This window comes from Thalassophryne amazonica, chromosome 6, assembly GCF_902500255.1.
Source record: "Thalassophryne amazonica chromosome 6, fThaAma1.1, whole genome shotgun sequence".
NCBI lineage: Eukaryota > Metazoa > Chordata > Actinopteri > Batrachoidiformes > Batrachoididae > Thalassophryne > Thalassophryne amazonica.
Window position 1 is genome coordinate 127278969 of NC_047108.1, and position 27504 is coordinate 127306472.

The following is a 27504-nucleotide window of genomic DNA, read 5'->3' on the forward strand; positions in this document are numbered from 1 at the left end:
TTTTGAATAATCAGGTCCCATCTTATCTTAGGGACCTCGTAGTACCATATTACCCCATTAGAGCGCTTCGCTCTCAGACTGCAGGCTTACTTGTAGTTCCTAGGGTTTGTAAGAGTAGAATGGGAGGCAGAGCCTTCAGCTTTCAGGCTCCTCTCCTGTGGAACCAGCTCCCAATTCAGATCAGGGAGACAGACACCCTCTCTACTTTAAGATTAGGCTTAAAACTTTCCTTTTCGCTAAGGCTTATAGTTAGGGCTGGATCAGGTGACCCTGGACCATCCCTTGGTTATGCTGCTTTAGACGTAGACTGCTGGGGGGTTCCCATGATGCACTGTTACTTTCTTTTTTTGCTCCGTATGCATCACTCTGCATTTAATCATTAGTGATCGATCTCTGCTCCCCTCCACAGCATGTCTTTTTCCTGGTTCTTTCCCTCAGCCCCAACCAGTCTCAGCAGAAGACTGCCCCTCCCTGAGCCTGGTTCTGCTGGAGGTTTCTTCCTGTTAAAAGGGAGTTTTTCCTTCCCACTGTAGCCAAGTGCTTGCTCACAGGGGGTCGTTTTGACCGTTGGGGTTTTTCATAATTATTGTATGGCCTTGCCTTACAATATAGAGCGCCTTGGGGCAACTGTTTGTTGTGATTTGGCGCTATATAAAAAAAAAGTTGATTGATTGATTGATTGATATTGGTGCGCCCGTGTGAGGTGATTTAGAATTTCGCTACTAGGCGTACGTAATGAAGTGACCACTGAGTGTGTGGTGACAGTACACACTGAGCTCATGTCATGTCTGCTACAAATTGTTTTAATTAAAATAGAGAAGTAATCCACCAATCAATCTAAACAATCGTTGCTTCTTTTTAAAATACATAAAATGTTTAATTTCATTTCCTCATCTTCTGCCCTGTATTATCATTTGAATGGTTCACTTAGGTTTGTAAGTGTCAAATTCTGCAGGTTCAGTGCTGATAAGTCATAATTTCTGCATGGGCCCTCTTGAAGTCGAGAACAAACTGGCAGATGAGCCCAAACAGCTCCCGAGAGTCTTGATCTGCTGGTTCTCCAAATTTAACCTGGAAAAGAGAAAATCTGAATTAGTGGTTTGAAAATCAAAGGCTTCATCTGACAACAGACACACTTTCTGAGACCTTTGAGCTGACTAAGATTCTTTTATGAGTGACTATAATTTATTTAGTGGAACTGGTGCTCCGTGTCACGCATATTCTTCTTAACAACGGCTGATCGATATAATTAACTGATGTACTGCTTCGGCATGGAATCCATTTCTTGAGTGCACTTATGCAAACAGTTAGGCATGTACCACCGCATTAATATGGAGCCTTGAGTGTTTAAAGGTCACGGATGTAAAAATGTTATTAATTCTAAAGTCAAACTTTAAAACAGTGGGTCAATAACGTCACAAAGTCTGTCTGCTAAGTGGCTTTGTGCATGATATAAACCAATATAAACCAGCTGTTTGTATTCTGTTTTCATTTTGTTTGTTTGTTTGCTTTCTTCTCTCCATTTTTTTAATCATGCATCAGTTCAGACCAGCAGAGCTGTTCACCTTGGCACAAATATGACCATTCAAAATACGTTTGAATATAACCAAAACACCAAAGAATCTCTATTCCAACCTAGAGTCATCAAGAGATGACATATGCCCCCCCCCCGGACCCCACAAATCAGTAAGACAAAGTGTTGGGGGGGGGGAATCACACAAGTACACACTTATACTAAATATGAATTAAAATGGTCAACTGGTTCTTGAGATATTGTTCACCTTCACTGTATAACAGAGTTTTATTGTTGCCATTTATTCAAAAGCATCGCATGATAAAAAGTCACATTTTAATCGGCTGTCGGTTCTGGATTTTATTTATTTATTTATTGCTGGTTGAGCAAAGTTGCGTGCACATTACTAAATTTCTGGTCAGGGAAAAAACCTTCAGTTTTTCCCCTCTAAACACATCCATTCTGTCACCGGTATCTTCCAATGTCACACCAACCACCGGCATGTCCTCCCTCAGCACATCCATAAACCTCCTCTTTGGTCTCCCTCTTCTCCTCCTGCCTGGTGGCTCCATCCTCAGCATCCTTCTCCCTATATACCATGGGTCCCTCCTCTGCACATGTCCAAACCATCTCAATCTCGCCTCTCTGACTTTGTCTCCAAACCGTCCCACCTGAGCTGTCCCTCTGATATGTTCATTCCTAATCTTGTCCATTCTTGACACTCCCAAAGAGAATCTCAACATCTTCAGCTCTGCCACCTCCAGCTCTGCCTCCTGTCTTTTTGTTAGTGCCACCGTCTCTAAACCATCCAACATAGCTGGTCTCACTACTGTCTTGTAAACTTTCTCCTTCACTCTTGCTGATATTCTTCAGTCACAAATCACTCCTGCCACCTTTCTCCACCCACTCCTGCACTATTCCACTGGGCTCCCTCCCATTCACACACATGTACTCAGTCTTGCTTCTACTAACTTTCATTCCCCTTCTCTCCAAAGCATATCTCCACCTCTCCAGACTAGACTCAACTTGCTCTCTACTCTCACTACACATCACAATGTCATCTGCAAACATCATAGTCCATGGAGACTCCTGTCTGATCTCATCTGTCAACCTGTCCATCATCATTGCAAACATAGAAGGACTCAGAGCTGATCCTTGGTGTAATCCCACCTCCACCTTGAATGAGTCTGTCATTCTGACTGCACATCTCACCACTGTCACATTATCCTTGTACATGTCCTGCACTACCCTAACATACTTCTCTGCCACTCCAGACTTCCTCATACAATACCACAGCTCTTCTCTTGGCACCCTATCATAAGCTTTTTCTAAGTTTTCAAACACACAATGTAACTCTTTCTGGCCTTCTCTGTACTTCTCCATCAGTATTCTCAGAGCAAGCATTGAATTTGTAGTGCTCGTTCTCGTCATGAAACAATATTGCTGCTCACAGATCTTCACCTGTTTTCTAAGCCTAGCTTCTACTACTCTTTCCCATAACTTCATGCTGTGGCTGATCAGCTTTATGCCTCTGTAGTTACTGCAGCTCTGCACATCACCCTTGTTCTAAAAAATAAGAATCAGCACACTTCGTCTTCACTCCTCAGGCATCCTCTCACTTTCCAAGATTTTCCAAGTCGTTAAAACCTCCACTGCCATCTCTCAAAGACATTTCATGCCTCCACCAGAATATCATCTGGACCAGCTGCCTTTCCACTCTTCATAGCTGCACTCACTTCATCCTTACTAATCCCTTGCAGTTCCTGATTTAATCTCTCTACATCATCCAGCCTTTTCTTTCTCATTTTCTTCATTCATCAGCTCCTCAAAATATTCCCTCCACCTTCTCAACACACTGTTAGTACGTTAACATCTGTATTTTTTACCACCCTAACCTGCTGCACATCCTTTCCAGCTCTGTCCCTTTGTCTGGCCAATCGGTACAAGTCCTTTTCTCTTTCCTTACTATTCAACTTCTTGTACAGCTCGCAATATGACTTTTCCTTCGCTTTTGCCAATTCTCTTTTCGCCTTACACCACATCTCCTTGTACTCCTGTCTACTTTCTTCATCTCTCTAACTATCCCAATTCTTTTTCACCAACCTCTTTCTCTGTATGTCTTCCTGGACATTTTTGTTCCACCACCAAGTCTCCTTGTCTTCCTTCCACTGTCCACTTTACACCCAGTACTGTCCTAGCTGTCTCCCCACCACATCTGCAGTACTTTTCCAGTTTTCCAAAATTGCTTCCCCTCCATCCAGTGCCTCTCTCACCTGTTCATTGAATTTCACCCATCAGTCTTCCTCTTTCAGCTTCCACCATGTGATCTTTTGGCAAGCTTTCACTCTTCACCTCTAAAGTCAGCCTACAAAACACCATCCTATGCTGTCTAGCTGCACTCTCTCCTGCCACCACCTTACAGTCTCAAATTTATTTTTGTTTGCATCTCCTATACAGAATGTAGTCCACCTGGGTGCACCTTCCAGATTCCAGTTTGATGTGTATCTGGTTCAAGGTTTATTTTTACAACTGATCTGATAATGACTGACCTTTTTTGGCAGCAGAGATTACTACAATTGATTTACATGTGACCTCTGGCTGGTTGTCAGGACATAATATTACATCCACCAAAAATTTGATGGGGGATCATGTGACCACTGCTGATTTCTTATGTTTGTGCAAAAGATGTCTCAAAAAGTAAGGGATAGATTTCCTCAGATGTCTGTGAATACTGCAGGTGAGTTGGTTCTTGGTCAGTTAGTTGTTGGAAAAACTCACCTGAGAACAAGGCATGCGATCTATGAGTGGATTCTAGTCCAACACATATTTGACAAATACGGATAGTTCGGAATAAAGCAGAACTTTAAGACGCCGTAATTAAATGTGCATCGAATATCTCACGACTGCAGGAAACACAGGAGTGTGATTCTTTTCAGCTCAGTGGCTCAGTGATTAATTCAAATTTTTTCTGATGGAGACATTATGATAGAGGCATTAAATCTGACATTAGGTCAAATATTCAAACTTTCAATTAAAAATTCAATTGATTTAATTTGTTAACAGCTGCTCTAATATATCATTCACATGCAACATCATGACTACTTAGGCAGCATAGATTTACATTTAATATAACTGTCCAAAGTCTCAGATCATGTAGATTTCTGGTTCCCAATCTGGGCTCCAACACCCCCATAGGGGGAACGTGAGGCTTTGCCTGTTCTGATGTTGTCAAAATTGTTTTGTTTTGTTTTGGGAAGAGTGAATCTAGTACAATAGTCAAGCAGGTTGGTGTGAATAAATCAACTGTGGGAGCAATTGTAAGAAAATGGAAGACATACAAGACCATTGATAATCTACCTCGATTTGGGGCTCCACGCAAGATGTCATCCCATGGGGTCAAAATGATCATGAGAACGGTGAACAAAAATCCCAGAACTACACGGAGGGACCTGATGAATGACCTGCAGAGAGCTGGGACCAAAGTAACAAAGACTACACACTACACAGAGAGGGACTCAAATCCTGCACTGCCAGGCGTGTCCCCCTGCTTAAGACAGTATGTGTCCAGGCCCATCTGAAGTTGGTAAAAACTCAACTCGTTGTGTTTGGAGGAAGAAGAATACTGAGTTGCATTCCAAGAACACCATATCTACTGTGAAACATGGGGGTGGAAACATCATGCTTTGGGACTGTTTTTCTGCAAAGGGGACAGGATGACTGATCCATGTTAAGGGAAGAATGAACGTGGACATGTGAGATTTTAAGCCAAAACCTCCTTCCATCGGTGAGAGCATTGAAGATGCAACATGGCTGGGTCTTCCAGCATGACAATGATCCCAAACACACCGCTCGGGGAACAAATGAGTGCCTCCGTACAAAGCATTTCAAGGTCCTGGAGTGGTCAAGCCAGTCTCCAGACCTCAACCCCATAGAAAATTTGTTGAGGGAGTTGAAAGTCCGTGTTGCCCAAAACATCACTGCTCTAGAGGAGATCTGCATGGAGGAATGGACCAAAATACCAGCTACAGTGTGTGTAAACTGGTGAAGACTTACAGGAAACGTTTGACCCCTGTCATTGCCAACAAAGATTATGTTACAAAGTATTGAGTTGAACTTTTGTTATTGGCCAAATACTTATTTTCCACCATAATTTACAAATAAATTATTTAAAAATCCTACAATGTGATTTTCTGGATTTTTTTTTTTCTCATTTTGTCTCTCATAGTTGAAGTGTACCTATGATGAAAATTACAGACCTCTCTCATCTTTCTAAGTAGGAGAACTTGCACAATCAGGGACTGACTAAGTACTTTTTGGCCCCACTGTATACATCTGGGCCAAACGGGTTAAAGGTTGGGAACCACTAATGTAGATGAAGACAAAGGGTTAGAAAAAGATCCTGAACATTTAAGCTCATGCAGGTCGTGTCACATCGGCTTCAGCTGAGTATTGTTTGCATCTTGACCATTTAGATTTTGGTGCAGTGACTGTGCTCAGTTTCTCCTTCTCTTCTCCATTTGATCAAAAATCTAATTGTTGGCCAAGAAACACAATTCTCCACCAGGCCTAAAGCTGCCAGCTCAATCTCCTATCTCAGCACTCAAACACAGTGAGAATGGTAAACAGACGTTCTGTGACGCGGAGTGCTCACAGCACTGTGGGAAAAGTGAAAAAAAAAATAGCCACCACTTTGCTACTGATTTTTTTGACTTCATAAAAAAGACATAGGAGCTGTTAAAATGTCAAAAACTGACTCAAGCTCAATAAAACTAATCTGACCATGATAGTGTTCCACTTTATAGATGTGTGCAGTAGGACAGAAGCCTCTAAATCTGGCTATGCATGTAAAAGAGGACTTCAGAGAAGACTGATGATGGTGTCAACAAAAACAAACAAAAATGCTCGGAACACTGATCTGTCACAACTCCTTTCTGTATCTGTTCTTATCCTCTGCCACCCTCTTGTGACTGTTCCTAGTGTTGATACTGTCTGGGCTCCCTATGGGTTTTCATGTCTGTGTGCTGTCTTTATCCTTGTATGTCTTTGGCATTTATTAAAATGTTCTGCAGTTTAGTTCCTGAGTTATTGTACTCTGGTTTTATTGTATTTCATTCCTGTGTTTATTTTATCACAACTGTATTTGTATATTTATTGTAGTTGGTTCTTCCTGTTTTATTTTAGTGGTCTTGGTTTCCTTAACTTTCTTTCTGTGTCTCTCCCCAGCTGTTGTCTATCTATAATTACCCTCACCTGTCATCTATTTGTGTGATTCACATCAGTGTGTATTTATACCCCTGTGTTCCTCCTGTTCATTGTTTGAAAGTTTGTACTTCATTGCTTTCTTCATGTCATTGCTTCTAGTGGTTTCCAGTAATTGTCTTCTTGTTGACAACATTTATTTGCCTCTTGTGAATGTTTAACCTTGTGTGCTCTTTGGACGCTTTTGCTGTTGATGAAAAAACTGAAGCTTTTTGGACCACTGAATCAATATGAAGCAACTGTGTTGAAATGGTTCGTATGAAGCTAGATTCTGTCCAGTTTGTAAAGAGTTGGATACACATCTGCCTCCATCATCCCTGTGTCTCCTTTCCTCACACTCTCAAACACTCACTACACAGACTATCACACAAGGACTTTCTAATGTTCTCACACTCACTTTACACTTAAAATTTTACCTACAAAGCTTCAACAATTAGTGTCCTCAGTTCCCAAACGCTTATTGAGTGTTGTTAGAAGGAAAGGTGATGTAACACAGTGGGAAACATACCACTGTCCCAGCTTTTTTGAAACATGTTGCAGGCATCCATTTCAAAATGAGCAAATATTTGCACAAAAACAATAAAGTTTATCAGTTTGAACATTAAATATCTTGTCTTTGTGGTGTATTCAATTGAATATAGGTTGCAGAGGATTTGAAAATCATTGTATTCTGTTTTTATTTACATTTTACACAACGTCCCAACTTCACTGGAATTGGGGTTGTAGGTGGATTCCAGAATTGCCCCGGCATGCTTAGCCAAACATCAGTCATTATGGGTGAAGGTCAACATCACTGGGTTCAAGCATCAGACTGCATAGTCCTTACTGTCTTCATGCCATGGTTACTAATACCTAGTCAACTGTAAATGAACTAGATTACAGCCAGTTTAAGAAGTTTTGTTATTAATGTAGAACCATTTAAAACCATACATCCTTAACATGTTTGAAATAATTTAAAAGCAGTTAATCACACATAAATGAGAAAAAAACAAATGTTTTCCAGTATATTAAACTACACCTTTTAATATTATTTCATCTCATCAGTGTGACATCAAATATAAGCTGTAATTATTCACTAATCATACAGAAACTGACAAAAAGATTATGTGTATCTGACTGATTTCACAGCTGCAGCTGATGTGTTGCAATGATCCCCAAAATGTGGATCACATCCACCTAGTGGGCTGTGACAGTACTGCAGGTAGGCAGTGATTTTCAATTGCGTGATAAAGTTTAAAATTACCTAAAAATATTTGATTGTTGCTAAAATCTAATCACAAGTTTTAAAAAATTATATTAAATTAATTGGTCCAGTTTAACATCATTTTCAGATTTCAAAGTGGGCTGCAGAGTTCTTCAGTTTGGGAATGGCTGAATCACACATCAAATCCTCTCAGGCACCTAAAGAAGTAACCTTGAGGACTCCTTCCTCTGAAGTGCCCCAGTGTACGGTGGGGAGATAAGATGACAAATAATTGAAGAGCATCATCTCGAGATGACTGGAACTGAGGACCATCCATCTCTGAGGCTGTACGGAACAGATATTGAAATAATAACTCAAGGATTACCAGGGTGGCAGAGTAGAGTTTCTTCATCTCCTCACATGTCTTTGTCAGCGCCGAGAGATCTGTGTTGTATCTGTCAATCGCCATCTGCAGTGTGGAAGAAAGCAAACCTGGTGAGGTCATTCATTCATTCGTTCATTTGTTCATTCTTATAGCCATTCTTATAGTTCATTCTTTTTTGCTCAAATACAAAAAAGAAAAAAATCTTGTTTTTATTATAGCAGACTAAAAATACACATTTTTAACAGTGATCTTGGCTTTCACTGTGATATTTTAAAATGAAGATGTTTTTGGGAGGGTGAAAGGAGCATTACTAAGCCTTTAATAAAGGTGGAAAGTCAAAAATGAAGAAATAAAAAATAACTAAAATAAACAATTAAATCAAGCCTAACAATATGTCCTTTGTACAATATGTCTTTTGTAAATTTTTTGCTGTCAAAATTGTGAGTATTTTCTATGATTATACAGCAAAAATGACTTTTGCATGGACAAAAACCACATGCAGCTTAAAACCGTGACCCCAGAAAATATATTCGACCTTTGTCGATATTGACAAAAAAAAAAAAAGAAGGAAAATGTGTAAATTGTAGTCACTGCGCTACTACAGCACAACCAGCAACATGCACAACCTTTTAATTATGACACTTTTAGTACGTCAAGTTTAACTGAACCCTCTTAGGTCCATGGACGTACTGGTGGATAAGGAACTGGCCTGCCAATATATAGACTGGGTTCAAATCCTGCTCACGCCACCTGTCTGTGTCCTTAGACATGATGCATAATCTACATGGTCTCAGTCCGTACAGCTGTAAATGGATAGTGGCCTCAGTTAGAAAAGAAACCTGTTGAACTGGCCCCCATCCAGGGAGAGACACAGACTCATCTGCTAGAGATAAACACCAATGGGTCTCAGGGCCTATGTAGGACTTACTGGGTAAATACATAATATGCCTCTAAATATGAAATGTGTTTTTCAAAATTCTTCAAATATTGAGTGAAAATACACATTCATTCATGTGGATTAACTGTTTTGGTTTTAGAAATGGGTTTACCAAAGTCTTTGAGTCACAAAACTAGTGTAATATAAGATTATAGATAAAGTTATAATAAATTTCTAAAAGTAAAATGTGTGCAGCACAACAGCACCACCCACTGGGAGCTGCATGGCAGGAAGCTGGTAGGTTACAACAGAGCATATTTTGAAGTAAAATCACACACCAGTGTCTGCTGGATAGCTTCTATTTCCAAAGAAATCTTTATTGCCTGAATAAAATCCCTCAGTGACAAAAACTCCTGTGTCCACATCACTAAAATCTTTCACTGAGAATCTAAGACTGACACACACTGCAACCACTGTAAGCATAGACACACACTGAGGGTGCAAGACCATGTGACCTTCTCTGGCTTCTAGGATTGGCTGCAAGTGACTGATCATCTCAAGGGAAGATTGAAACTACAGCTTAAAAGTTGCAGTTTCAAGAAGTCGTCAAAGTCTTTGTGACCTTTCGTCACTGATTTCTAGAAATGTGACAGAAAGTTGATCTGGACATGGCAGAGGGTTAAGGAAAAACATCTGACATGGAATCAACATCTGACCTTTAAAAAAAAAGTGCTTGAAGTGTTTTTTGCTGCACAGTTTGGCCTCTAACTGAGCCAACGTACAGCCACCAAAAGACCTACAGATTCAGAATCAGTACTTTCATGAGTAGACGTAAATTCCTGTTCCTGTTGGGCCTTCATGGTGACCATAGCGGCCACGGGGCACACAACATATGTTACCCCAACAGGCAATCTCCTACAATCCCTAACCAGGTGTCATGACGTGGACGAAGATTTGGCTTTTGACAAACTGATTTACAGTGTCAATAAATATATATGTGGTGTAGCAGCACATGGTTAAGACTTCACACTTTATGCCACTTTTATAGAAGACAGTAACAGCTCAACTCAACATGACTTGTGTTTGGTACCAGGTTCATCCTTTTCCACTGTCCGTTATAGCACCCTGAACCTGTCATAGCGACTCCACATGAAGCTGCATGCACATAAAAGAACGTGACGCACAGATTAGTGAACCGTTTAGTTTTTGTTTTACAGTTCAGACAGTGTTGCAATATTTTATGTATTGCAGTTTGTTCAGGTTTTGTCTCCCATCTCCTATGATGGTGACTCAGCAATAGTGACTATTTCTCAGCAGTGTTCTCACGTCACCTTTAGGTATCACTTCAGCTCAGTTGTAACCACAGTGAAAGTGATAAAAAGAAATGGAACCAGGTGCTACTGTGTAGCATTTTAATCTAACTGAGACAGATGTTGCTTAATAAACAAAGGTCTTTCTGCTTTACCTTCAAGTCTTTGGCAAAGTTGGGATGATGAGCTCCAGTATTTGTCTTCTTTGACATTTTTCGATACTGAATAACTTTCTGAAGTTCATTCTTCAGCACTGAAACAAACACATTTGTTAGCTCTCGTGACACCACTGGGGCAGGTCCACTGGTCCTAAGCTCTTTATAGTATTTGATGGCGTGTATGACAACCCCAAACTGATTTTAAAGTCACATTCACAAATAAATGTAATACTTTCAAATAGCTAATAAACTAGATCCAGTTTTGTTCAATTTACAAAAATAAAACATGATTCTGTTGACAGACACCATGAATCACCTTTAATTCTACCGTTGTCTATAAATCTGTTGAATTGAAACTCAACAAATAATATTAATTCTCCATAATTAAATGTTTTTTTTAATTGTCACCCTTTTGTAACATTACTTAACCTACTTTAGTGTAACATATAGCCTACCATAAATGTAAAAACACCTTCAACATGCTCTCTCCTTAATACTAGGACTAGAACTAGCGGACCCTAGGACTAGTGAAAAGTTCCCCACACGACTCGAGCAGATCTCAGCTTTACACCAGCTGCTGTGTCCTGCGTAAACCTATATGTAGTTATACTTGGAACAAACAGAATTACAGAAAGTTCTTACTATCCTCACAATCATTAGACACTGTAGTAAAATGTGAGACTCTCACCATCAACTTCTGCGGTCAGTCCTTTGATGGATGCTATCCAAAAAAACATGAAGAAAAAACATTCAAATTTAACTGGCCCCATTAAAAACGCACGCACACACACGCGCGCACACACAGAGATGTTTTCCCATCTTTAATCATATCTTGAATCACTCATACCTCCTGGGACCGTTTCAAATTCTGCCAACTCTTGGGTAAACGAGGCCAGACTCGGTTCTTGCAACATGATCTGCTCCACAAGGGCATGCAGCAAGGTGAACTTCTTGTCTCTCCCACGGAACTGAGCCAGCTGAGGATGGACAGAATGCAAATTTGAAAAAGAAGAAGAAAAAAAAAAAGCTAAGAAAGTTGAGGTCCCCTGCTTCACACCACAAGGACGTAGAACTTCACCACAAAGAAAACAACCTGTTTATGTTCACCAGGGTGCCAGTATGTGCACAAAACACAGCTCAAGGCCACCAGCAACAGTCGGTCAATACACACATTGTGTTGACATATTTTTCAATAAAACATTTCTGTGGACATATTCAGTAGCAGTATTCAGTCTAACCATCTTAAAGTTTATGTGTAAAATAGGTTTTCTACAAATATTCTGTTGGAAAACCAGTTGAACAACCCTAAATCAGAAAAACCGAGACGATCAATCAATCAATCAATCAACTTTTTTCTTATATAGCGCCAAATCACAACAAACGATCACAACACGATACAAATCACAATCACAACACAAATCACAACACGATATGGAAAATGAAAATTAAATAAGTAAATAAATAAGCAGTGTTCTTTACATGTACTTCTGTTTCACTGCAGACAGTGTGAACCCATGACATTTCATGGTTTTTTGTGGTTAATGTCATTTCATTTTGTTAAATTCGATTTCAATTTATTTTCCTTTATATAGCACCAAATCACAACAGAGTTGCCTCAAGGTGCTTCACACAAGTAAGGTCTAAACTTACTAACCCCCAGAGCAACAGTGGTAAGGAAAAACTTCCTCTAAGTAAGAAACCTCAAGCAGACCAGACTCAAAGGGGTGACCCTCTGCTTGAGCCATGATACAAACACAAATTACAGAAACAATTCACGGACGAATATACAAGAATTGCTGTTGGTGCACAGCAATTTTTTTTTTTTTTTAGCACTGTTGTCGTGCGTTATCTGTGCTGCTCCACAGCGTGTTTAGTTGATTTTTATTTTATTTTAGCACCGTTGTCGTGCGTTCGCTGTTGTCATGCGTTACCTGTGCTGCTTCATGGCCTGTTTGGTGCCTTGATTAAGGCACTCCTTCTGCTGAATCACCTCTAAATTATTAACACATTATTCACTTTGTGTGTTTTTAGGAATCCGCTAGGTTGCGTAGCTACTAGCTCTTAGCCGATTTAGCATGGCGGCTTCTCCTGTCTCTCCCGTACTTTTCTGCTCTGGGTGTGAAATGTTTAGTTATTCCTCGGCCTCCTTTAGCAGTAACGGTACTTGTAATAAGTGCAGCTTATTCGTAGCTTTGGAGGCCAGGCTGGGCGAATTGGAGACTCGGCTCCGCACCGTGGAAAATTCTACAGCTAGCCAGGCCCCTGTAGTCGGTGCGGACCAAGGTAGCTTAGCCGCCGTTAGTTCCCCCCTGGCAGATCCCGAGCAGCCGGGAAAGCAGGCCGACTGGGTGACTGTGAGGAGGAAGCGTAGCCCTAAACAGAAGCCCCGTGTACACCGTCAACCCGTTCACATCTCTAACCGTTTTTCCCCACTCGACGATACACTCGCCGAGGATCAAACTCTGGTTATTGGCGACTCTGTTTTGAGAAATGTGAAGTTAGCGACACCAGCAACCATAGTCAATTGTCTTCCGGGGGCCAGAGCAGGCGACATCGAAGGAAATTTGAAACTGCTGGCTAAGGCTAAGCGTAAATTTGGTAAGATTGTAATTCACGTCGGCAGTAATGACACTCGGTTACGCCAATCGGAGGTCACTAAAATTAACATTAAATCGGTGTGTAACTTTGCAAAAACAATGTCGGACTCTGTAGTTTTCTCTGGGCCCCTCCCCAATCGGACCGGGAGTGACATGTTTAGCCGCATGTTCTCCTTGAATTGCTGGCTGTCTGAGTGGTGTCCAAAAAATGAGGTGGGCTTCATTGATAATTGGCAAAGCTTCTGGGGAAAACCTGGTCTTGTTAGGAGAGACGGCATCCATCCCACTTTGGATGGAGCAGCTCTCATTTCTAGAAATCTGGCCAATTTTCTTGGATCCTCCAAACTGTGACTGTCCAGCGTTGGGACCAGGAGGCAGAGCTGTGGTGTTATACACCTCTCTGCAGCTTCTCTCCCCCTGCCATCCCCTCATTACCCCATCCCCGTAGAGATGGTGCCTGCTCCCAGACCACCAATAACCAGCAAAAATCTATTTAAGCATAAAATTCAAAAAGAAAAAATAATATAGCACCTTCAACTGCACCACAGACTAAAACAGTTAAATGTGGTCTATTAAACATTAGGTCTCTCTCTTCTAAGTCCCTGTTGGTAAATGATATAATAATTGATCAACGTATTGATTTATTCTGCCTAACAGAAACCTGGTTACAGCAGGATGAATATGTTAGTTTAAATGAGTCAACACCCCCGAGTCACACTAACTGTCAGAATGCTCGTAGCACGGGCCGGAGCGGAGGATTAGCAGCAATCTTCCATTCCAGCTTATTAATTAATCAAAAACCCAGACAGAGCTTTAATTCATTTGAAAGCTTGTCTCTTAGTCTTTTCCCTCCAAATTGGAAGTCCCAAAAACCAGTTTTATTTGTTATTATCTATCGTCCACCTGGTCGTTACTGTGAGTTTCTCTGTGAATTTTCAGACCTTTTGTCTGACTTAGTGCTTAGCTCAGATAAGATACTTATAGTGGGCAATTTTAACATCCACACAGATGCTGAGAATGACAGCCTCAACACTGCATTTAATCTATTATTAGACTCTATTGGCTTTGCTCAAAAAGTAAATGAGTCCACCCACCACTTTAATCATATCTTAGATCTTGTTCTGACTTATGGTATGGAAATAGAAGACTTAACAGTATTCCCTGAAAACTCCCTTCTGTCTGATCATTTCTTAATAACATTTACATTTACTCTGATGGACTACCCAGCAGTGGGGAATAAGTTTCATTACACTAGAAGTCTTTCAGAAAGCGCTGTAACTAGGTTTAAGGATATGATTCCTTCTTTATGTTCTCTAATGTCATATACCAACACAGAGCAGAGTAGCTACCTAAACTCTGTAAGTGAGATAGAGTATCTCGTCAATAGTTTTACATCCTCGTTGAAGACAACTTTGGATGCTGTAGCTCCTCTGAAAAAGAGAGCTTTAAATCAGAAGTGTCTGACTCCGTGGTATAACTCACAAACTCGTAGCTTAAAGCAGATAACCCGTAAGTTGGAGAGGAAATGGCGTCTCACTAATTTAGAAGATCTTCACTTAGCCTGGAAAAAGAGTTTGTTGCTCTATAAGAAAGCCCTCCGTAAAGCTAGGACATCTTTCTACTCATCACTAATTGAAGAAAATAAGAACAACCCCAGGTTTCTTTTCAGCACTGTAGCCAGGCTGACAAAGAGTCAGAGCTCTATTGAGCTGAGTATTCCATTAACTTTAACTAGTAATGACTTCATGACTTTCTTTGCTAACAAGATTTTGACTATTAGAGAAAAAATTACTCATAACCATCCCAAAGACGTATCGTTATCTTTGGCTGCTTTCAGTGATGCCGGTATTTGGTTAGACTCTTTCTCTCCGATTGTTCTGTCTGAGTTATTTTCATTAGTTACTTCATCCAAACCATCAACATGTTTATTAGACCCCATTCCTACCAGGCTGCTCAAGGAAGTCCTACCATTATTTAATGCTTCAATCTTAAATATGATCAATCTATCTTTGTTAGTTGGTTATGTACCACAGGCTTTTAAGGTGGCAGTAATTAAACCATTACTTAAAAAGCCATCACTTGACCCAGCTATCTTAGCTAATTATAGGCCAATCTCCAACCTTCCTTTTCTCTCAAAGATTCTTGAGAGGGTAGTTGTAAAACAGCTAACTGATCATCTGCAGAGGAATGGTCTATTTGAAGAGTTTCAGTCAGGTTTTAGAATTCATCATAGTACAGAAACAGCATTAGTGAAGGTTACAAATGATCTTCTTATGGCTTCGGACAGTGGACTCATCTCTGTGCTTGTTCTGTTGGACCTCAGTGCTGCTTTTGATACTGTTGACCATAAAATTTTATTACAGAGATTGGAGCATGTCATAGGTATTAAAGGCACTGCGCTGCGGTGGTTTGAATCATATTTGTCTAATAGATTACAGTTTGTTCATGTTAATGGGGAATCTTCTTCACAGACTAAAGTTAATTATGGAGTTCCACAAGGTTCTGTGCTAGGACCAATTTTATTCACTTTATACATGCTTCCCTTAGGCAGTATTATTAGACGGTATTGCTTAAATTTTCATTGTTACGCAGATGATACCCAGCTTTATCTATCCATGAAGCCAGAGGACACACACCAATTAGCTAAACTGCAGGATTGTCTTACAGACATAAAGACATGGATGACCTCTAATTTCCTGCTTTTAAACTCAGATAAAACTGAAGTTGTTGTACTTGGCCCCACAAATCATCATTCAAAGTGCATATTAAACAAATATGTAGGACTGCCTTTTTGCATTTACGCAATATCTCTAAAATCAGAAAGGTCTTGTCTCAGAGTGATGCTGAAAAACTAATTCATGCATTTATTTCCTCTAGGCTGGACTATTGTAATTCATTATTATCAGGTTGTCCTAAAAGTTCCCTAAAAAGCCTTCAGTTGGTTCAGAATGCTGCAGCTAGAGTACTGACGGGGACTAGCAGGAGAGAGCATATCTCACCCGTGTTGGCCTCTCTTCATTGGCTTCCTGTTGGTTCTAGAATAGAATTTAAAATTCTTCTTCTTACTTATAAGGTTTTGAATAATCAGGTCCCATCTTATCTTAGGGACCTCGTAGTACCATATTACCCCATTAGAGCGCTTCGCTCTCAGACTGCAGGCTTACTTGTAGTTCCTAGGGTTTGTAAGAGTAGAATGGGAGGCAGAGCCTTCAGCTTTCAGGCTCCTCTCCTGTGGAACCAGCTCCCAATTCAGATCAGGGAGACAGACACCCTCTCTACTTTTAAGATTAGGCTTAAAACTTTCCTTTTCGCTAAGGCTTATAGTTAGGGCTGGATCAGGTGACCCTGGACCATCCCTTGGTTATGCTGCTTTAGATGTAGACTGTGGGGGGGTTCCCATGATGCACTGAGTGTTTCTTTCTCTTTTTGCTCTGTATGCACCACTCTGCATTTAATCATTAGTGATCGATCTCTGCTCCCCTCCACAGCATGTCTTTTTCCTGGTTCTTTCCCTCAGCCCCAACCAGTCTCAGCAGAAGACTGCCCCTCCCTGAGCCTGGTTCTGCTGGAGGTTTCTTCCTGTTAAAAGGGAGTTTTTCCTTCCCACTGTAGCCAAGTGCTTGCTCACAGGGGGTCGTTTTGACCGTTGGGGTTTTACATAATTATTGTATGGCCTTGCCTTACAATATAGAGCGCCTTGGGGCAACTGTTTGTTGTGATTTGGCGCTATAAAAAAAAAAGTTGATTGATTGATTGATTGACAGGAGGGTTTCAGAAACAGACACCACAGCCATCTCTGGATGGAGCTGCACCTTAAACAGAGAGGAAAAAAAAAACAGAATCAGGCATCAGAAAGACAAAAAATACAGTATAATTTGTCAGCATTAGACAATAAGAAAAACAGAAGAAATACTAAGGTGATCGCCGGCCGCTAGCCCTAAACTTCACTAAAAGACCCAGAATTTAAATTTTTTAATATACATCTATTCCTGCATTTAAGGCTTGAAACACATTCCAAAAAAGTTGTGATGAGGGCAGTTTATTCTAAATATAAAGGATTAAATCATCCTTTTTACAGCCAGTTTCCTTGAGACAAGTCAGGGGATGAATACATGAATGTTTCCAAGTCATCAAACATGTCTTTGAATTCACTGACATCAGTCTTTAAGAAATACAAACAGTTTGGTACTGTATGATAAATCTGTGTTTAGTTGGCAGTTCCCAAAAATGTGAGTGACCATGGTGGAAGGACACTAGTGAAGGAAGCCTTCAAGACACCATGACGGCTCTGAAAGAATTATAGGCTTCTGTGAATGTGAGTGGAGAAACTTTTTTCCCCCCAACTTTATTAGATTGTGCTTCAGGCTTTAAATGCAGAAATGGATGCATATTAACAAATGAAATGTTCACACAAATATCATGGGTTCATAGGGTCTGCAGTGGAATCAAAGTAAAAATAGAGGTATCACTGTGGTGTTTTGTTTGTAAACTGCATGGCAGCACCCTCACATTGGGGTGAATGTGAGGCATTATTGTAAAGCGCTTTGAGTGTCTGATGCAGATGGAAAAGTGCCATATAAATGCAGTCCATTTACCATTTAGTTTGCATTTTCCATGCCGGCTGAATGCTTTCTGATTTGAGGCTGTACAAACTGTACATTATGTTAGTAAATGAATTTAAAATCACATCAAAATTCTTATTAAATCCTCATTTAACACATTTGTAGTAGTACTAATGAATATGGACATAAATTAACAAGTATGGTATTTACAACTAGAAGGGAAACTATTAGCATGTTTGTTTTTGCCAAGGCAACAATATTGCAATGTTAAACACACACACACAAACCTTATGAGCAATTTCCATGTAAATGACATGTGTAAAACTAAAGGATTATTGCTGCTGAACATATGAAAAAGAGCTTATTTTACTTTGTGCCAACTGACAGACAACATTTTAAAATTTGGGGAAAATCAGGTGGTATTAAGTTTAGTCATTTGTGAGTCAAACAGTGGTGATAAAAACACTAGAATATTTAAACAACAAAGGATTTTAATTCAAGTTATGTCAAGTTATGTTAAATGGTCATAATAACTTTCTAGACCACAAGGTGACATCTTCACATAAATGAATCTGTCAAACAAATAAACATCACCAAAAATTATATTAAGCACAAAAATAAAAGTGAGACAAGCAGCATGTACAGTTTGAGAATCTGCAACCAGAAAAATATTACATTAATGTTATTGTCATATAATTTTCTATAAATTTGTAATTAATAAAAAGAAAACAATTTAGCTGACTGATGGTAACCACGTTCATAGTGTTTGGGTGAAAAGCTCTGTTATGTGGGCCTTGTGTGGTTTGATGGCGCCACATAAGTGAAAAGTGAATGTGATCCATGTATTCCTCCCGACACGACTCACTCTTCTTCTAGGTTACACTGTTTACCAAATTAGAGCCGGCGCCGGCCTCAGAGGGGCTGAGTGCTGATGCTCACTCACAAAGAAGAACCAACAACAAAAAAAAGACAGCCTCAGTGCATTTTTCTTAGAAACAGTCCGACGTTAATTTGAAGAGAGTCGGTCTGGAGCAGAAAAGGTTTACTCTGTTAGACCTTCAAACACCTCTAAGGGAACATGAGGCCTGAGCTTCATTAAATGGAGCAGAGGACATTTCACGTCTGCAGGAGGAGGACCGGCCCTTAAACCGTCCCTGTAGAGAGCCGTGAACACAACACAGTGGCACAAACTAATTTCAGAGAAAAGTCTGATACTGAAGCAAACTCCTTATAAAAGTGAAACTATGCATCCAAGAACGGCTGAGTATTAAAGGGGAACTCTGGGGTTTTCAACCTAGGCCTCTTTTTTAAAAGGTTTTTCTATTCAACCTTTAACTAGGCACAAAAATAATGACAATCATTCCAGTTTTGAATTATGACAATAAAGCCATCAAGAATTAAAGTGCTATACAGTGGAAGCTCATGGGGCAACCTAAAACCTCAAAGTAAACTGCATCTTATCGCCACTGAATAAGTAAAAATATCAGAGGTGTCTGGTAGCATGGCAAGGATCCAAATAAATGTCACACTGCTATTCCACGGGGCACCATTCTATTACGATTCCCCCACGCTCCAGGAAAAAGTGTAAAAACAGGATGAAATGGTGCACTGCAGCACGCCTCCTCAGCCCAGCCTCACATTTTTGTTTTTTTGTTTGTTTGTTTGTTTTTTCATGCTCCTATGATGAAATGAGTCAAATTTTCCTAACAGGAAACCTAATCTTACTAATCTAACCTAATCTTACTCTTTCCCCACCCTAACCACAGTCACCCCGACCCCCTAAAAGTCTTCTGATGAAACAGGCAGCAGCTTAACTTAGCTTTTCTGGTTTCTACGACAGTAACAACAGTAATAAACCCATTATTGACAATCAACATATATGGACTTCATGGGCAGCAGCATCGCAAACCAGAAAAAGGCTAAGGCAAGTTACGTGTTGTGCATGGCATCAGGAAAACATCACGAAAACTGTAAAATGATGTCACAGTGAAATGATGTCACTATACTTTATCAAGCACATTGCCTGGATATCTACAACCAATGGGGCTTAATTAACAATCTCTGCTTCATTGTTTTGCTACTAGCACTCCTCTGATATCTAAAAATGACTATCACACTCTAACAGTGCACTGTTATGGGTAATGTATAAGATGTATGTGGCCCTACGATACCTTTCACTCAACTTGTGGTGGTGTAAACGGTTTGGTGTGACAAAAATTATAAATTAAGACTGTATATCCAGTAAAAAAAAATCTGCTCAGGGGGGCAGGTTGCAAGGTATAAAAAACTTTGCCTGGTTTTAGGATTAAACTGAGTATAGCGTCAGTTCTGGCATCAGTTGATAGCATCCAGCTGACATCATACACTTTTAATTGGCACATTTCTTATAGAGCACCCTATTTAATTGCCACAGCTAGCGTAGCTGCTTCCTTCACAAGCTGAACTGCGTCTCCCAAAAGTCTCACCTAACCCAAGTGCTCCAGCTCTTCCTGTTTGCTGTCCAGCTTTCTTGCTGTCGTTTCATTGTCTCTGCTGCCTGCCCTGTTCTCTTCTCCATGGTACGAGGTCCCTTCTGATGTCACCCTGCCTTTCCATGGAAGATCAGGGAGGTCCCAGAACTGAGCCACACTACCGAAGATTAGATTTTAAAGGCTTACTGCAATAAAATAAAGCTTTCCTTTTGACTAAAGTGGCCTTGACTGAACTATAATTAATTTTAACCAAGAGCTGTGGGGAAAAAATGATCTGCACTAATGTGGCATGTGCTGGCCTTCAAGATAGAAAATTGGCAATAAAGCATTTTAAATAAAATAAAAAATGGGCTCAGACATTGTGGGGGGCATTGGAACGATCCAGTCAGATACTGACTGACTGCAGCTAATTTCCTGGAGATCCAGCCGACTTTGGCAAAGCTCATTATTAGCTGTGATTCCAGGCAGTGATGCAACTGTCAGAGCGGCGGTAATAAAGACCTGAGTGGACCTGAGTGACAGTAAGAGGAAGGACAGGAGTGAAAAGAAGATGCAGAGACGCCCCGCTGTGTATATCAATGAGTAGTCTTATTATCTCAGTGGGGTCTCTCAGTCAAAGGTCAGGCAGCAATGCTGGAGTCGTACTTTAGTTAAGGAGGACAGACAGAATCCTTTGGCCTTTCTCTTTCCGGCATTCTCATTGAGGTAATTGCCGATGGCGAGGATGTACTCCAGCACGGAAACAAATGACCTGCAGTTGTACAGCTGCGTGCACATTCTGATCTTCTGGTTAATCAGCTGAAACACAAACACAAGAGCACAGAGCAAAGTCATTTTGTTCCATAATCCAACTGCACACTGCTTCTTAAATTCGTGGCTCCACAAAACAGCTGTGTGAAATGTGAGCGAGATGAAGCTCCAGCTTGTTCAGGGTTCGATGTGCTGACAAGGAGGAGGAGACCAAATTAACTCAAAGCTTGAGAGTTTCACATGATAAACACAAACAGCAATGGAGCAACCCCTCGCCTGACTGCGCCTGACTAAAGATCCAACCCCTCGCCTGACTGCGCCTGACTAAAGATCCAACCCCTCGCCTGACTGCGCCTGACTAAAGATCCAACCCCTCGCCTGACTGCGCCTGACTAAAGATCCAACCCCTCGCCTGACTGCGCCTGACTAAAGATCCAACCCCTCGCCTGACTGCGCCTGACTAAAGCTCCAACCCCTTGCCTGACTGCGCCTGACTAAAGATCCAACCCCTCGCCTGACTGCGCCTGACTAAAGATCCAACCCCTCGCCTGACTGCGCCTGACTAAAGATCCAACCCCTCGCCTGACTGCGCCTGACTAAAGATCCAACCCCTCGCCTGACCGCGAGTAATGAATAATCAGGGCCTTGTTGTTCGGCGAGGGCGCTCTTTGATATGCAATTGTGTCAAGCACAAATATTCCTCTGCTCCCTGTTTAACCAGAAACAAACAGATCCTGCTGAATATGGATAAAAATGAGGGTTTCTGTCTTAGACAGTAACAACGTTCATGACATGTTCTCCACTTGATGTATGAAATATGTCCCAGAACATATGTCCCAAAACACAGAGTGTTTTGATATTTTTTTTTAACCTTTATTTAACCAGGAAAGTCCGATTGAGATTACTAATCTCTTTTTCAAGGGAGTCCTGGCCAAGACAGCGGCACAGATCACAATGATTTCAAGACATAAAAGACATTTTCATACAATAATACAGCTATTTAAAAGCATTTACAAATCATGGATTTCATTTCCAAACCTTTGAGCAAAAGTTTAAACTTGCTAATTGGAACCAGTTCCTTTAGTTTCCAGTCTTTCTTGTTCCATGTTGTGGGGGCAGAAAACTGAAATGCCACCTTCCCAGTTTCTGTGCGGACACTTGGTACAGACGGGAGCAGTGATTCTTGAGAGCGTAAGGAATACAGTCCAGCCACTTTTGGTTGAATATATTCAGAGAGATTTGAGGGGAGCAGATGGAGAATACCCTTATAAATGAACATACCCCAGTGAGTGAGTCTACGAGAATCCAAGGCTGGCCAGCCCACACGTGTGTAAAGTTCGCAGTGGTGTGTGCGAGGCTTACAGTTTGTAATGAACCTCAGAGAGGCATGGTAGACTGAATCTAATAGTTTCAATACTTGAGTTGGGGCATTCATATAAATGAGGTCACCATAATCCAAAATTGGTAAAAATGTTGCAGCTACGAGTTTCTTTTTTGCATTAAAAGAAAAGCATAGCCTGTTTCTGAAATAGAAACCAATTTTCAGTCTCAGTTTACCAATTAGTTGTTCAACGTGTCCTTTAAAGTTAAGGTTGTCATCAATTAAAATTCCTAGATATTTAAATGATTTGACCCTTTCGATCTCTGCCCCTTGAAGAGTGACAGTTGAAGGGCTCATCAGCAGATTGTTTTTTGTTTTTGAGAACAGCATCAATTTGCTTTTATTAGCATTTAAAGAGAGGTCTAGCTTTAGAAACATTTCCTGAACTATGTTGAAAGCGTTTTGTAATATAGAGACACTGACATTTAGAGTTTTTGAAAAACTATAGATGACCATGTCATCAGCATAAAAATGATATTTTGTGTCCATGAGATCCTGGCCAACGTTGTTCACATAGATGGTGAATAGGAGTGGCCCCAAAACAGAGCCCTGGGGCACTCCTTTCGTTAATGGAAGAATATTAGAACAAATCTGATCAGATTTAGTACATTGGGATCAGTCAGTAAGATAATTACAAATCCACCCAACCGCCTCTTTAAATAGTCCAATGTGGGTCAACCTCTCTTTGAGTAAAATATGGTTCACAGAGTCAAAAGCTTTTGACAGATCAATAAAAAGCGTAGCACTATGGTGCTGCGCTTTTGACAAATCAATAAAAAGCGCAGCACTGTGTTGCTTATTGTCAAGAGCCATTGAGATATCATTGATCACTTTCAGTGTTGCTGTAATGGTACTATGAGCTTTTCTGAAACCTGACTGAAAATTGCACAATATATTATTGTAATACAAGAATTCTTTCAGCTGGTCATTTATTAAAGATTCCAAAATTTTAGATAAAATACAAAGTTTTGAAATGATCCTATAGTTATTTAAGATTGTAGGGTCACCACCTTTGAATAATGGTGTGACAAAAGCTGATTTCCATATTTTGGGAATTTGCATAGTGCTCACACTCAAAAATATAAGTCAGGGGTTGTGCTATGAAATCAGCAGCAATTTTCAGAAAGTAGGGATCAATTAAATCAGGTCCTTGAGGTTTTCGGGCATCTAACAATTTTAATGCTTTGTGGACTTGGCCCAAGGTAAATGGCTGGAAACTAAAGGCTGATGTATCAGTGGGTGGTTCAGACACAGTCACTGGACTGGTTGAATTTAGAGAGGGTGTAAAGGAAATAAAATGTTTGTTGAAACAATTTAACATTTCAACCTTATCATAAATGTTTCTTGAATTCTGAACAATATAATTTGGAAGAGTCTGTGAGTCATTTCCAGCGGTTAAAGATTTTACAGTTTTCCAAAATCTTTTTGGGTCATTAAGACTATCAGTTGTAGCTGACAAATAGAATTCGGACTTGGCCTTTTTAATTTTTAATATCACGTGGAAAGTGGGTGTGTTATATAAAGGGGTGTGACAGGCAAAATGTAGAAAACACCATCTGTTAAAAAACAAATATTGATGTGGGAAAGTTATGTTGGTTTGAAAAGCAAAATGTCTTTGTGTGCTCAGTTACGTTCGGGAATATAAACGCTGTATCCGGAACTGTTTGTTAGCACCGAACAACAAGACAGGTTCAGCTGTCGAAAATGACATGAACCTGGTTTTGTATTCTCTTTGGTATCATGTTCCAAAGTTGTTAAACAGGGTGTGCCGTGATGGAGCTGACTACGTCTTGATGCATAATGCAAACATATTGAAAGGTGTGTATGAAAATGACTCAGTATTTTTAAGTGAAAAAAGGGGAAAAGAAAACAAAGAGAAACAGGTACACGGATTTTAGAGTTTGATCAACTTAGTGATGTGAGTGGAAATATTTTAAGTACAACTTGCAATTTCAGTAAGCTTTTTAACTTAAGTTGATCTAAGATGAGTAAACTCAAAAGCCTTCCAATCTCTGTACTCACAAAACGAGAGCTGTGTTCGGGTGCTCGGCAGTAAGTCGCAGGCGTGGATCCAGACCGGTTTGGACTGATGCAGTTGCATTGGTCAGATTTTTTTTACGCATCGTTCGTCATCGGTAAAAAAAAATCTCGAATAATCCCGAATAGTGCAGAATGTGTCCCCGCGGTGAACCCAGCTTTTGATTTGATCCCACAATGCACCACGCAGGTGTACACAGGAAAATTCAAACCAGATCAAACAAACATAGCATCAGTCCAGTGGAGTTGATCATGGCATCCACGAAAAAAGTTGTGCAAGGAAAATTTGGCTGGTTGTGGTTTATAAATAGTTTTCAGACAATAGTGTGTTTGAAAGGCTTTCTATGATGACTGAAATTACATTTTCGGTGGTTTTCCGACCATACATGTCAACCTATATGGATTGTCCGTAAACAAGATACAGATTTTTCCAAGTTTCAGACTCATATGGACGTACAAATAAAGTCAGATATTCAGGGTTTGGTCTGCAGCGGCTCTGTAATCAACCATTTCTGCAGCGCGACTCCACTTTGAAGCGTGAACCATTGAAGCAATGCTTCGATCCACTAGCTCATTGGTTCTTTGATTCGCTGCTCTTCAGAAATGGCAAGTCTGCTTCTTAACTCCTCTCAAAGCTATTAAAATATCATGAGTCACTTTTGTGTGGATTAAAGTCACTAACTGGCGCTCTTGTCTTGTTGCAGTCAAGACCTCTGTTCCGTTGGCACAGCTCCAAACGCAGCGTTGCTCTCTGCTGAGACAGGGTCCAGTCGGAATTAATAACTTCAAAACAAATTGCCGCTTTAAATAAAATGACACCTCTTACAAACATTGTAATACAGACAAGAAACTACATGAACTAAAACATTTTTTCCTCCCAAAATGAGACGTCCTCATAAATTTCATCCTGACGTGCAGCACAGCAGCTGCAAGAGCTCAGCTCAGATATATGGAAAGACATTCATGCCAATAATGTCTGAAAGGAAATGCTTTTGACAAAAACTACAGATTTTGTTTATTCCTATTTATGTCCAGAGATCAACCTTCCTTTTCTCTCAAAAATTCTTGAAAGGGTAGTTGTAAAACAGCTAACTGATCATCTGCAGAGGAATGGTCTATTTGAAGAGTTTCAGTCAGGTTTTAGAATTCATCATAGTACAGAAACAGCATTAGTGAAGGTTACAAATGATCTTCTTATGGCCTCGGACAGTGGACTTATCTCTGTGCTTGTTCTGTTGGACCTCAGTGCTGCTTTTGATACTGTTGACCATAAAATTTTATTACAGAGATTAGAGCATGTCATAGGTATTAAAGGCACTGCGCTGCGGTGGTTTGAATCATATTTGTCTAATAGATTACAATTTGTTCATGTAAATGGGGAATCTTCTTCACAGACTAAAGTTAATTATGGAGTTCCACAAGGTTCTGTGCTAGGACCAATTTTATTCACTTTATACATGCTTCCCTTAGGCAGTATTATTAGACGGTATTGCTTAAATTTTCATTGTTACGCAGATGATACCCAGCTTTATCTATCCATGAAGCCAGAGGACACACACCAATTAGCTAAACTGCAGGATTGTCTTACAGACATAAAGACATGGATGACCTCTAATTTCCTGCTTTTAAACTCAGATAAAACTGAAGTTATTGTACTTGGCCCCACAAATCTTAGAAACATGGTGTCTAACCAGATCCTTACTCTGGATGGCATTACCCTGACCTCTAGTAATACTGTGAGAAATCTTGGAGTCATTTTTGATCAGGATATGTCATTCAAAGCGCATATTAAACAAATATGTAGGACTGCTTTTTTGCATTTACGCAATATCTCTAAAATCAGAAAGGTCTTGTCTCAGAGTGATGCTGAAAAACTAATTCATGCATTTATTTCCTCTAGGCTGGACTATTGTAATTCATTATTATCAGGTTGTCCTAAAAGTTCCCTAAAAAGCCTTCAGTTAATTCAAAATGCTGCAGCTAGAGTACTGACGGGGACTAGAAGGAGAGAGCATATCTCACCCATATTGGCCTCTCTTCATTGGCTTCCTGTTAATTCTAGATAGAATTTAAAATTCTTCTTCTTACTTATAAGGTTTTGAATAATCAGGTCCCATCTTATCTTAGGGACCTCGTAGTACCATATCACCCCAATAGAGCGCTTCGCTCTCAGACTGCAGGCTTACTTGTAGTTCCTAGGGTTTGTAAGAGTAGAATGGGAGGCAGAGCCTTCAGCTTTCAGGCTCCTCTCCTGTGGAACCAGCTCCCAATTCAGATCAGGGAGACAGACACCCTCTCTACTTTTAAGATTAGGCTTAAAACTTTCCTTTTTGCTAAAGCTTATAGTTAGGGCTGGATCAGGTGACCCTGAACCATCCCTTAGTTATGCTGCTATAGACGTAGACTGCTGGGGGTTCCCATGATGCACTGTTTCTTTCTCTTTTTGCTCTGTATGCACCACTCTGCATTTAATCATTAGTGATCGATCTCTGCTCCCCTCCACAGCATGTCTTTTTCCTGGTTCTTTCCCTCAGCCCCAACCAGTCTCAGCAGAAGACTGCCCCTCCCTGAGCCTGGTTCTGCTGGAGGTTTCTTCCTGTTAAAAGGGAGTTTTTCCTTCCCACTGTAGCCAAGTGCTTGCTCACAGGGGGTCGTTTTGACCGTTGGGGTTTTACATAATTATTGTATGGCCTTGCCTTACAATATAAAGCGCCTTGGGGCAACTGTTTGTTGTGATTTGGCGCTATATAAAAAAAAATTGATTGATTGATTGATTGATCAAGGATCCACCATGTCAATTTTTCTTATAGTGTTGTTTTTTTAGGACATCATATTTATACAAATAAGAAGTCTTCACTATGGTCCATGAAGTATAATAAATATATTAAAAGAAGTGTGACAGTGTATGTTGCACATGAATAAAAGAATGAAGATTATTGAATAACAAGACGCGTACGATTTTTATTTTATCACTGGGCAAAAATGCATCTGTCAGATTTTCACTCTGGATCCAGACCTGAG

General features: G+C 40.3%; 1 protein-coding gene across 1 annotated transcript in view; it reads right to left on the minus strand.

Annotated features, from left to right (window-relative positions):
* Positions 1-627: 627 nt before the first annotated feature.
* Positions 628-27504, minus strand: part of LOC117513083 (formin-like protein 13) — a 125044-nt gene continuing 98167 nt past the window's right edge. Inside the window, exons 12-17 of the mRNA XM_034173407.1 lie at positions 20961-21113; positions 11533-11662; positions 11374-11406; positions 10683-10780; positions 8341-8424; positions 628-1071 (exon numbers count right to left, since the gene is read on the minus strand). Of these exons, the coding sequence (XP_034029298.1) occupies positions 958-1071; positions 8341-8424; positions 10683-10780; positions 11374-11406; positions 11533-11662; positions 20961-21113 (612 nt within the window). The 3' untranslated portion in view covers positions 628-957. The remainder of the gene's footprint in view (positions 1072-8340; positions 8425-10682; positions 10781-11373; positions 11407-11532; positions 11663-20960; positions 21114-27504) is intronic.